The sequence below is a fragment of the Phyllostomus hastatus genome, unplaced genomic scaffold (genome assembly GCF_019186645.2).
Source record: "Phyllostomus hastatus isolate PE091 unplaced genomic scaffold, TTU_PhHast_1.1 phas_scaffold_501, whole genome shotgun sequence".
NCBI classification, from domain to species: domain Eukaryota; kingdom Metazoa; phylum Chordata; class Mammalia; order Chiroptera; family Phyllostomidae; genus Phyllostomus; species Phyllostomus hastatus.
The window spans coordinates 16,730,886-16,744,442 of NW_025334033.1; the positions used below are offsets into that span (position 1 = coordinate 16,730,886).

General features: G+C 35.4%; 1 protein-coding gene across 4 annotated transcripts in view; it reads left to right on the plus strand.

Annotated features, from left to right (window-relative positions):
• USP8 (ubiquitin specific peptidase 8) overlaps positions 1–13,557 on the plus strand; it is a 46,990-nt gene that overhangs the window by 5,185 nt on the left and 28,248 nt on the right. For all 4 annotated transcript variants that reach the window (XM_045822709.1, XM_045822711.1, XM_045822710.1 and 1 more), the window contains exons 2-4: positions 3,707–3,875; positions 5,546–5,690; positions 12,737–12,822. In XM_045822709.1, the coding sequence (XP_045678665.1) occupies positions 3,772–3,875; positions 5,546–5,690; positions 12,737–12,822 (335 nt within the window). In that variant the 5' untranslated portion in view covers positions 3,707–3,771. The remainder of the gene's footprint in view (positions 1–3,706; positions 3,876–5,545; positions 5,691–12,736; positions 12,823–13,557) is intronic.

Genomic DNA, 13,557 nt, shown 5'->3' on the forward strand with positions numbered 1-13,557 from the left:
GGGCCACCCAGCCCAGGCTCTAAACGGATTTTTTAGAAACACTGCTCTCAGGCATTTAGCACAGTACTAGACACATAGTAGGTGCTCAGAAAATACCAGAACTTTTAGCAATGATTATTTCTTGAAAGGTTTGAGCCTTCTTAATACTTTAGAATTGTTTTAAAACAATTCACTACCCAAAGTCAAGTCTCCCTTCATCACCATTTATCCCCGCTTTACCCTCTTCTACCTCCCCCCATCCTCCTTTCCCTCTAGTAATCACCATACTGTTTATTGTCTGTGTCTGTGAGTTTTGTTTTGTTTTTTATTTTTATTTTTTGCTAACCCCTTTTTTCCACTCAGCCCCCTCTCTCTGAAAATCAATCAATCAATCTTTTAAAAAAAGACCGTGCTGTATTTTTTAACACTTGGCATCCTATTTGACAGTATAACAATTTTGTGAATGAAAATGGAAACAAGCGTGGTCCTTTGATGACATTATCAGGGAAATGTACTTATTTCAGTTCTCAAGAACTGAATAAGTACAGAAACGGTAACTTTAAAAAAGCACGATCTTTCTCCTAGAAACCCTCACTAGAAACTTTGATGTCATCATAATCTTATCCCTGTACTTTCCCTCCATGTGTCTAATCATTTGCCAAGTCTTGTCATTCTACTTTTGCAGTGTCTGTTGTATCTGCCACCTTTATTCCATCTCTGTTGCCCTAGTTCTGACCCTCATCATCTTTCCTTAGGATCATTCTGATAGGTAACTAGTGTCTTCCTTTTCTTCAGTCTTTTAAAGCCTGTGCACTGTTGTCAGTTTGGATCACATAACTCATTTCTTAGAACCCTGCTTTGGCTGTTACTTTTAGAAAATAAAATAAATCCTTTATTGTGACACTCAAGGCCTTCTGTTACCTGTTCCTAGACCATACTTTTGGGCTTTAGTGTTTAGTAGATGCTTGTTCATTCTTCATACTATGTTCTTGATTTTTTTTCCCACCAAGACACATAAATGTTTTTTCCTCCCATGATGCCTCCCAAGATCCCTCTACTCATACTTAATTTTCCCTCTTAATTTTCTTATTGTACATTACTTGTAACTCTTTATAATTTGGTATCATACTATTTTGTACTACTGCTGCTTACAATTTTCTCTTTCACATTAGTTTTGTGAGGAAGCCTGACTTGGTGTGGCTCAATTGGCTGGGCATGGTCCTACAAAGCAAAATGTCCCTGGTTTGGTCCCCAGTCAGGGCACATGCCTGGGTTGCAGGTTTGGTTCCTGGTTGGGGTGCATGCGAGAGGCACTTGATTTATGTTTCTCTCTCACATCAATGTTTCTCTCCCTCTCTTCCTCCCTTCCCCTCTCTCTAAAAATAAATGTATAAAACCTTTTAATAAAATGCCCCTAAACAAACAAACTTTGTGAGGAAGCACGTCGTCACATCTGATCTTTGAGTTCCTAGAAACAGTGTCTTCCATACAGCAGAATATCTGTGAATGATTGAATTTAACTTTGAAATAGCTAATTTATGATAAGTTGCCTAGGTAGCATTTTTAGTTTTTATATACTTTGTCTTTTAATGATCCAAGCTTTAAAGGTAATCATGAGAAACGGATTCAACTAAAAACATATTCTAGACCTTCACTTTAGAAGGTTCAAATCAGTAGCTTTCTTTTCACAGCCAAGAAACCTTAATGGTTCTGAATCAACAAAATAGACTCTACCTGACTTTGTGAACATATATTCTGTGGTTGGACCAGGAGTACTTATGACCCAGATGTAGAATAGAATCGGAAAAAAGATAATATCAGACTGGTACTTGGATACTCTGCTTAACTTTGGCTTTAGTCCTTATCTTAGTACACTTAGTAGTGTCACCAATAAAAAAAAATGATTGGGCTTTTTGGGAATTACATTCGACGAGCTGGCCTATGCAAATGTTGGCTTTCTGTGGTTGAGTAAGCTTAAGATCCTAGCTGAGCTGTTGCAAGCAGAAAAGTCAGGGATAACTCTTACTGTTACCTTCTTACCGTCTCCCAGCCCTCATTAACAGTCCAAGCCCCAGCATCCCCTGCCTTCTGCCACAGTATTGTCTGCTGTGGTATTGCTAAGGGCTCAGGTTCCTTAAATACCTTCCCAAAAAGTTACTTTCTTGACCTTACCTTCTCTTAGTCAAAGGTATTATTCCTCAACTGCTGGTGCTTATGTTTCAGTAGAAATCATGTTTCTGGAATACCACTCTGTTCAATCCCATCATTCTCTCCTTTATTGCCCTTTTTAAAGTTATCTGCAATCTACTTCCATTTCTTTATTCCTTAATGCTTGTGCTCTTGCTTCTACTCACACCACTGTTGTATGAAAACTGTATTCCACAAAGATGTGTGTGTGTATGAGGCTCTTCCAATAAATCATTTTAAATCATTATTTAAAAGTCATATTTTGCATTTGTTTCTTTCACCTGTAACTTTTACATTTCTGTGGTTATTTTCATATTTGTATACAATTGCATATTTTTATTTATACTTATATTGTTATACTTATGGCTTTTTAAAAAATTTTTTATGAAATATATGTTAAGGACATTATATACTTATTTATGTGCTATAAAGCACGATAATAAAATGGTCACCTGTGCTCACCTGCCAGTGTACTACCCAACTTGAAAAATAAACCTTTCCTGACACTGCCAATGCTGCTTGTATAGGCCTCTGATTACATCCTTTGCCTCCCCAGATGTAGAATTTTATGTTTATTATTTTCTGTTTTTCTTCGTAGGTTTACCTCATTTGTACCTTTAAGCAATATCTGTACCTTTAAGCAATATCATTGATATCTGTTCATCTCATAATAATGAACTGATAGCATCAAAGGCATTGAGACAGTGGAAATAAGTGATAGAAAAAAGTCATAATCTTTAAACATATTAAAGTGGATATTTATTCAAACTGTAGTTCTTCACAACTGAAGACCTCATATAAATTTAATTGGATCCCTGAAGTTTTCATTTGGTGACGTTTATGATCTTACACCAAGACTCCCCCATTCGGTGCACTCCCCTGCTCTGCCCCATCTGAGCATGATCCCTGCATATGACACACACACACACAGTGTAATTGGTACACACCTAGCCTCTTGTTTTCCTATTTTTACTACCTCCTCCATCCCCCTAGTCAGAACTTAGCAAAGCAGATGTGGAAATGAAAAATGTCATGCAACATCAAAGACCTTCACAGAGTAAACCAAAGTACTTCGTTGTATTCTGCCAGAAACATGTTCAGATGTCCTTAGCTACATATAGAGTGGCCCTGCCTACCTATCACCGCCCCCCCCATTGCTTGTTTCCTTTTATAAGTTGATATGAATGAGAAAGAGAAATATTTCTAAATGAAACTTCCTTCTATTTGTGCTCTATATGCATTAATGTCAATTTAACAAAAGAAAAAACATAAAAGCTCTTATTATTAGTTCCTTTGACAGGAGCAATTCCTGATTCTTAAGGGAAAATGGTACAAATAGTAATTCATTTAGTTAATGAAAATTTGGGGGGGAAATGAAATTGTTTATTGATACCCTGTATATCTTGAACTCCTAGAATAGATATATTCAAGATAATTTAACTCTGTTAGCAAAGGAAACAGGTTAGCAGTTTTATCTGCTCACTTATTTTATTGTTAACGAGAAAAACTAGTGGAATTATTTGTGTTCATTTTGTTTCAGAAAAGAAGTACTTTTAATGAAGTACACCATCCATTGTGAAAGTGGAAGAGTAAAGATTATCCACCATGCCGGCCGTGGCTTCAGTTCCTAAAGAACTCTACCTCAGTACTTCACTAAAAGACCTCAATAAGAAGACAGAAGTTAAACCAGAAAAAATAAGCACTAAGAAGTATGTGTCCATTGCTAGTTTAACTGAGTCATATATTAATTTTTAGTTCATTTCCATGTTCTTAAATCAGTTAAGTGAGTAGTAAATGTAAAGTTTATTTGAACAATAGCATCATCTCATAAATAAAGTAAGACCTCCTGAGATAATTTCTTAACTTTATCTTGGCAGAATACATATATATTTTTCTAATATGCATATTAATCTGTTTTATGGACAATGTGTAGATCATAAGTTTTTAAGAGGTAAAGACTATTAGGTTTCTGCAAAGATCATTCAGCCACGGTTAATATCTTTTTATGAAACAGTATAAAAATACTTCTTAATTAAAAATGTTTATCCTTGTGTATTTCACATATAAGAGATGGTCTTAGCATAGTCTTTCTTTGATAAAAAGGGGAGATATATTTTTTTATCCAGTATTCAGCAAAGTGTTAATTTGACATGAACTTTCAAGCTATTGATCTATGTAATACAGAGCTGCGAAGGGAGTTTTAGAAAGAAAGGTGTGTCTAGCTAGCCATACACCCCAGGCTTGGAGCAAGCACATGTTAGAAATTAGGGAAAATAGATGTTCCCTTGGCTAGAGATAAATGGAACCCTGTAAAAGATATGTTTGATCCCAAATGAACCCACTCCTGAGCTCTTCTGGAGAATATCCTTACTATTTTTTTTTAGTTTGACGTACCTCTGACCTAGGACTATGATGCAACATGAGGCAGGGCACACACACTGATGAAATGATTCTTGTGTGGGACATACTTGGTCCTAAATACCACTTTGTCCCTTTTTCTGAGTGGTGCCCTAGATCCTTGGCCTGACCAACTTTATCATTAACCCATGTCTCAATCTTGGAGCACAGTTTGAAAAATATAGTAAACGAAATGCACTGCTTTGTATACATGATTATTGATAAAGCAGGTTGTATGTAGGCATCGGCACTATAACTTGGTTGCCAAAACTTTAGTCCTAAGTGTATGAATTATTCTTGGCAGAAACACCTATTTTATTAATTTGCTCTGTCAAACCAGGAACATATCCTTAAAGGGAATGCCACAGAATCCTCAAATTATTTTGCTGAAGTGAAATTTTAAGATCATATAATTTTGGATGTTTAAGTCTCTTTTTCTTCCAGGACCAGTGAGTCAGAGTGCAGTTCAGCCATTTTGTAGAAAACCTTAACCAAATAAAAAGATTGAACTCATGTTCCCTTTCCTTTCCCTAATTTCTTGGATTTTTAGATGGGGAGAACTGTACTTTATGGTTAGAAAAAGCAAGGAGAACTGAAAATATTTGTTTTAACATTAAAATAATAAAGATTTTAGCTCCCTCACTTCAAAACAAATGCTATGTTCTTTAATTATAGAGTGTGTGACTATTACATGGGTGCCTGAGGACCACTTGCTTCAGAATTATCTGTTGTAGCAAGTCTTTTAAAACTGGACTCAGAATGCATTTTGAACAGTTTGTGGTATATAAACTATTATGAAACACATGTATTTACTTGCATCATAAGGGAAATTTTCAGGTGCATCCCAACTTTCATTAACTTAGTATCAGTTCTGAAATAGTGCAGCCTAAATTACAAAATTTATTTTATCAACATTTTCTGTGGACTTTACACATGATTTTTACTCCAGATGTCGTGTTTTATTTTTTTCTCTAATTTTAAGTTATGTACAGAGTGCCGTGAAGATCTTCAAGACAGCTGAAGAAAGCAGAACAGATCGCGATGAGGAAAGGGCCTACGTACTATATATGAAATACGTGACTGTTTATAATCTTATCAAAAAAAGGCCTGATTTCAAGGAACAGCAGGTACCTTTCATTTATACACTTTTATTTACTAAGTTATTTTTGCAGAATGGAATTATCTCCTCTAAAAGTTTTAACCATACTGTAATTTAGGTAACATTATGTAGCATCAAGTTCAAACTCCTATGCAGATAATAAAAGCAAACTGAAGATTTAATTTCATTTTTTGCAAACATATGTGGATACACACAGTATATACATTCTTTTTTTTTTTTGTTTTTTTTTAAGATTTTATTTATTTTTAGAGAGAGGGGAAGGAAGGGCAAAAGAAGGAAGGAAATATCCATGTGTGATTGCTTCTCGTGCACCCTCAGGTAGGGACCTGACCCACAACCCAGGCATGTGCCCTCACTGGGAATCTAATCTAACCAATGACTCTTTGGTTTGCGGGTTGGCAGTCCACTGAGCCACACCAGCCAGGGCTATATACACATTCTTAATTTTAATTTGCCTTGTAGTACAAATTTATAGCAACATACAGACTCATGATCAGTTTGTTACGATAAATCATTGCCAGGTCAAATAAAAGTTTCATTTATTTATGCATTAAATAAAAAAATATGACTGTTACTGTACTTTTTCAAAATTCAAGGTTTAGTCACTTTCTTTAATGTGAAAAGTTTAAAGGGTTTTTTTTTTTTAGTGAATTTATTGGGGTGACACTTGTTAACAAAATTATAGGTTTCAGGAGCACAATTCTACAAAAAATCATTTATATACTGTATTGTGTATTCCCCACCCCAAGTCAAGTCCCCTCCGTCTGTCACTATTTAGTCCCACTATGCCCTCCTCCACCTCCCTCCACCTCTCCTTCCCCTTGGCAGTTACCACAGTGTTGTCCATGTCCATGAGTTTTCTCTCTTTTTTTTTCTTTCTTGCTCAATTTCTTTACCACTGCCCCCCGATAGCTGTCTGCCTGCTCTCTATCTATGAGTCTATCATTGTTTAGTTTATTATTTCATTTTGTTCATTAGATTCCACATAAGAGTGAAATCATATGGTACTTGTTTGTTTCTGACTGGCTCATTTCACTTAACATAATGCTCTCCAGGTCTATCTATGCTGTTGCAAAGGGTAAGAGTTCCTTCTTTTTTTACAGCCAAGTAGTAGTCCATTGTATATTTTTTTATCCATTATCTACTGATGGACACTTGGGCTGCTTCCACATCTTGGCTATTGTAAATAATACTTCAATGGACATAGGGGTGGTTATATCCAATACCCATTTATGATAAAAACTCCAGCAAAATGTCAATTGAGGGAACATACCTCAACTAATAAAGTCTATATATGACAAATGCACAGCCATCATTGTACTCAATGGGCAAAACCTGCAAGCATTTCCCTTAAGATTGGGGATAAGAAGAGATGTCTGTTTTCATCACTCTTACACAACACATACTGGAAGTCCTAACCGTAGCCATCAGACCAGCAAAATAAGAAGGCATCTAAATTAGAAAGGAGGAAGTAAAACTGTCATTATTTGCAGATGACATGATAATATATGTAGAGAACCCTAAAGATTCCACCAAAAAACTACTTGAACTGTTAAATGAATTCAGTAATGTAGCAGGACACAAAATTAATATCCAGAAATCGGTTGATTTTATACATCGATAATGAACTATCCGAAAGGGAAACTAAGAAAACAGTCCCATTCATAATTGCTTCAAAAATAATAAAGTAGCTAGGAATAAATTTAACCAAGGATATAAAAGACCTATACTCAGAACATTCTAAGACATGGAAGAAAGAAATTGAAGAAGATACAAGTAAGTGATATCATATACCATGTTCATGGAGGAACATGTTCATAGGAAAAGTCAACATCATTAAAATATTCATACTACCCAAAGCAATCTATAGATTTAAGCAATTCCTGTCAAGATACCAATGATACATTTCACAGAACTAGAACAAATACTTCAAAAATGTGTATGGAACCACAAAAGACCCCAAATAGCAACAGCAGTCTTGAGAAAGAAAAACAAAGTTGGAGAAATCTTGCTACCTAATATCAAACTATACTACAAAGCCGTAGTAATCCAAACAGCGTGGTACTGGCATACAAGCAGACATATAGACCAATTGAGCAGAATAGAGAGCTCAGAAAGAAACCCATGCCTTAAAGTCAATTAATATTTGACAAAGAAGGCAGAAACATACAATGGGGTAAAGATAGTCTATTCAGTAAATGGCATTAGGAAAATTGGACAGATACATGCCAAAAAAAAACTAGACCACCTTCTTACACCGTACACAGGACTAAAACTCAAAAATATTAGAAGAAAACATAAGCAGTGAAATCTCAGACATTTCTTCTAGGAATATTTTTTCTGATATATTTCCTCAGGCAAGGGAAACAAAAGAAAAAATAAATGGGACTACAGAGTTTTAGTTACAAACTAAAAAGTTTTTGCACGGCAAAGAAAATCAACAAACTGAAAAGACAACCCACTAAATGGGATAACATGTTTACCAATGATACATCAGATAAGGGGTTAATTTTCAAAATATATAAAAAACTTATACAGCTCAACACACACACAAAAAAACAATCCAATTTAAAAATTGACAACAGACCTGAATAGACTCTTCTCCAAAGAGGACATATATAGATGGCCATAGGCATGTGAAAAGATGCTCAATGTCACTAATTATCAGAGAAAGGCCACTTAAAAGCCCAATGAAATATCACCTCACATCTGTTAGAATGGCTACCATCAAGAAGTCAACATCCAGCCAGTGCTGGTAAGGATGTGGAGAAAGGGGAACCCTCATGCACTGTTGGTTGGAATGCTGATTGATGCAACCACTGTGGAAAGCAGTATGGAGTTACCTCAAAAAATTAGAAATGAAACTTCCACTTCCTTATGATGCAATGATTCCACTTCTGGGAATTTATCTGTAGTTATTATGTGACTGTTTTTAATATATCATTGCTATTGTAGCCATATTAAAGATACCAGTTTGCAAAAATAAAGCTGATTGCTTCCATTTGTATTATTATTTTGCCTTTAATCCTTTCAGCAGATGCCTTCTTTCACTTTGCTGAAGCCATAGGATGGTAGGGAGGGGTGTAAATGAAGGAAGAGAACTGATGACTAACTGATAAGTGTTGCTGGGGAAAATGGTTGCTTTTCAACTGCACCAGAAGTAGGCAAAAGAAGAACATGGAGGCTAGGTTAAAGCAATGGGAAGAATTTTGTGTAAGTGGTTCCACCTCTTCTTAGACACAGTTTTGTCTGCTACCAGAAAATAAATAGTAGCAAAATACTGCCCATAGATTTCTTGTCTGATAGAGAAGCCACTCTAGAATTAAAATTGAGAGTTTTATTTTGCTTACTGGTGGCAGAATATCCTTGCCTCATTTAAATTGACTTAATAGGAGTTTAAAAAAAAAGTTCTTTTCTTTTTCTTTGAAATGGCCTTACTTTTTTTTCCATAATAGTGGGATTGGTGCCATTTCTTTTGGTTGTTGGTTAAGGGATAATTTGTATTTCCCTTTAATGGTGATAAATCATTGCTGGTGTTTCTTATAGTAAGGTTATCCTAATAATAGTATGAAGTGTTAGATCTAGCTTTAGAAAGGTGGCCCTAGCATCTAGATGTTCATTCTTTTGTCCACAAAGGGCTGGATTGATCCTGTCCTTGGGACACCTCTTGGGCATACTTACCTGCAGATAGAGACAGAAACTTGTCCAAATTTAGGCAAGTTTTTGCATGCTCTTTGATGATTTTCAGAGTATCTCTTAAAGTGGAATTGCTCAACAAGAAGTATAAAAGCATTTGCTAAAAGAAATATTTTTGAAAAATTTGCAGTTTTGGATAACTAGTAGTTTTGATGTTTGCCGTTTGTCTATAGTTGTAGGGCCAATTTTTATGTACTTTTTAATATTTTGCTTTATTTTTTTTTTTAGGTTTTTTTTTTCTTTGACAAGATTGGGAGTGTTTTTGTAGTTACCTTAAAAAAAAAACTGATAAGGTTGGGAGTAAATTAGAATCAAAAAGATTTTTTCCACTTCCAAGACTATCTGTTGCATTACCAGAGGGGGTACCTATTTGAAAGTGGCAGTTGTTCGGATTAGGAAGCTCCCTATTACTTCATATGCTGCAGTTGTTCAGTTCCTGGTTTTCAGTAAAAGGACTAATTTCATTTGCTCTGTCCAGGGTTCTGCATCTGCTTCTGTCTGAGAACTGTTTTTCTTTTTCTTTTTTCTATTTTCTTTTTTCTTTTTTTTAAGATTTAATGTATTTAATTTTAGAGAGGGGGAAGGGAAGGAGAAAGAGAGAGAGAGAAACATCAGTGTGTGGTTGCCTCTCACATGCCCTCTGCTGGGGACCTGGCCCACAACCCAGGCATGTGCCCGGACTGGGAATCAAACTGGCAATCTTTCACTTTGCTGGCCTTTGCCCAATCAACTGAGCCACACCAGAATTATCATGTCACTAAAATGATAATTTTTAATCTTAGTGGCATTTTTTTTTTACTTCTTACCCAAGGATATGTTTATTGATTTTAGAGAGGGAGGGAAGGAGCTGGGGAAAGAGAGGGAGGGAGAGAAGGAAGGAAGGAAGGAGAGGAGGAGAGGATGGAAGGAAGGAAGGAAGGAAAAGATAGACATGAGGAAGAGAAAATGCACCCTTTTCAGGAACTGAACCCGCAACTTAGGTATGTGCCCTGACCAGGAATTGAACTTTGCAACCTTTTAGTGTTGCTCCAACCAGTCAAGCCACCCAGCCAGGGCTAAATCTTCATGGCATTCTCCTTTTGTTTACATTTTTAAAAATTTATTTTTAGAGAAGGGGGAGGGAGGGAGGGAGGAAGGGAGAGAAACATGGATGTGAGAGAGAAACATTTTTCACTTGCCTCCCACATGCACCCCAACGAGGAACTGAACCTACAACCTAGGCATGTTCTTTGACTAGGAATTGAACCAGCAACCCTTTGCTTTGCAGGGTGACACCCAACCAACTAAGCCACATTGGTCCAGGCTCTCTGTGGCAATTAATAATTAATCCTAAATATTATTGGTAAATGTTTTTGTTTGGGAGGTCATGAGAATTGCTTGGATCTTAATGTTTAGGAATAGGAAAGTTCTATTTGGTAAACCTAAGAAGCCAATGTTTTTAGGTATATAAGAATTAGTATTGGTTTTTAAATTGTGCAAATTGTCAGTGCTATTGAAATTACTTTTAAAAATCTTCTTAGAAAGGAGTTTATTGATTGATCCCAGAGAGAGAGAAGAGGGGATTCGGGAGAGAGACATCGATGTTGGAGCAGCATCAATTGGTGGCCTTCCATACGCCGAACTTGCAAACTAGGCATGTGCCTGACTGCAGTCAAACCCATGACATTTCAGTTCATGGGATGGTATTCCAACCAACTGAGCCACACCAGCCAGGACTGCTGTTGAAAATCTGAAAATATTTACTCGTACTTGAACTATGCTTCCTTAATGGTACAGAGAGAGAATTATTGACAAGAGACCTCCTTAATATTAAGGGGGTATTGTTGGAGAGCTTGTAATAGGCATAGCTAAACACACAATTTTTTTAGCATTTAAACATTAAGCTGAGCTTATAGACTGGCTTTTCCATGAGTTTATGTCAAAAAATTAATAAAACAAGTCATAGTACTTTTTGGGTTTACTTTGTATTTTGTTTTTATCGGAGAAACCTTATTGTAATGATTAGATTTTTTTATTTAAAAAGCATAGTATCTATCAATCATCAGGACTGATAGTAATTACCGTTTCCACTGTAATTGGCACTTGACACAGTATTGAACAAATTGTATACTTTGATTGAAATTACATCGTGAAGGGCCCTTTACTTACATTTAGTCTTTAGAAGAATAACTCAACCAAAACATGATCTACTTTTAGACTAGATTGATAGACGCATGATAGCTGTTACCAACAGATTTATTCCATCCAAAGCTCTTGGTGACTCTCTCCATGAGCCAAAGATGGATATTTTTGACCTTCTGGTCTTTCTTTTTTAAATTTTGATTAATACATCCTTTGTGATGAATTGTGCTAGTAGGCTCTGTTTGCCAAGTCACACTGACAGGTCATGGCAGATTAGACCCAGTACTTACCTGGTGCAGTCTCACTGCACTACTGTCATGTTGGACTAGCCTTGACTTAAAAATCTCTCTCTGATTGCAGGAACACATGAGTGACTGCTTCGAGATGTGATTTTTTAAAACTTCATTATGCTTATTAGTAAATTATGTGCCAAAACTTTGTGTTTTTTAAAGGTAGACTATATTATTGGTGGTTTGTTTCCTATCATTTGATTTTTAGTTATTCAAGGTTTCCTCAAATGTAAAACTTGTTTTATGTCTAAAGTGTTTGAAGTCAGGTAATTATTGTAAAATACAGGTGGAAGAAAAAACATTTCATTTTGAAACAAAAGGAAACAAAATCCTGTGCTGTAGATGGATACACAACTTGTTTTACTGCTTCGGAGACTACAGAAAAATAAAACTAGGTAACCTATTTACAATAGCAAGGTATATTACATTCTTGAAAGGTTAGCTTTTTGGCACTTAATTATAAATGAAAAGAATAGTATTTACACTTCCTAAAAAGTGCCTTACAAATAAATGAAGCTATTAATTACTAGAATTTTTTTTACCATGCTAATGGTATGAAGAGATACTTTTGAAACATTTAGAGAACAAGCTGTGATTTATGTAGGTTAAAAGTTTTTAAAAGTACTTTATTCACTCATAATAATGTTTTCATCACAAGGGGTGTCCAGCCCATGGGCCACGTGTGGCCCAGGATGGCTGTGAATGTGGCCCAACACAAAATCATAAATTTACTGAAAACATTGAGCTTTTTTTGTGATTAGGTGTCATAATGTATTTCATGTGTGGCCCAAGACAACTGTTCTTCCAGCGTGGCCCAGAAATACCAGAAGGTTGGACACCCCTGAAACTTTCCTGTTTTAAGTACTATGATTTTAATGCCTTTAGCGTTAGAGCCGTGTGCAGTTGCCAGCACTAACAATACAGAATGGTTTTCCTATTATTTTAGGACTACATTCATTCAATGCTTGGACCTGCAAACATCAAGAAAGCGATTGAAGAAGCTGAAAGACTTTCTGAAAGCCTTAAACTCAGGTACAGACATTACTATTTTCAAATCTTTACAAAGAATGAAAACTTAGAAGATAAAAATAATATTTAGAATATGTCTATTTATGTTGATCATACATAAAAATCCCAATTCCTAAAAATAAGTTCTGTTTTAATGGGACACAAGAATTAAATCTTTTGCTATATCACTTATATGATGTTCATGTGTTACCATTAATATTCTTTACTGAAGTTTTAAAAATGCTTAGAATGATAGATTATTAAGGTAAGGATTGATGTATTCATTCAACACTCAGGTCCCATTTTTTTTCCTAAGTTTCTAACAGGATTCTTCAGAAAAATATAAGTCATCCTGTGCCCCCTGTTGTAATATTCCACTGGACACTGTATTATTATGGAAATAAAGTGTTCAGTATAGTTTTGATCTGCCTGGTTGCAGCAGTTATATGTATTTAAAAAAAATCTGATTATAGTGTTTGCCATGACTGGTTTATCAGACATCATATAGTTAGAAATTTAAAATGATATGTTTAAATTTTTAGTCACTCCCTAATAACAAAATAAAAGGGGGAACTATTTTTAGTTCAGTATTTTCCTTAATGCTGTTCATACTTGGATTAATAAACTATTACAGTTATATACATCATAGCCTTTACTTAGAAATGGTCTTTTTTAAATGCTATATTCCCTTCATCCTTTCTAGAAATTACTACTCTTGGATCTGGAATATGTTAAGGTGGATGATATCACTTAGAATCA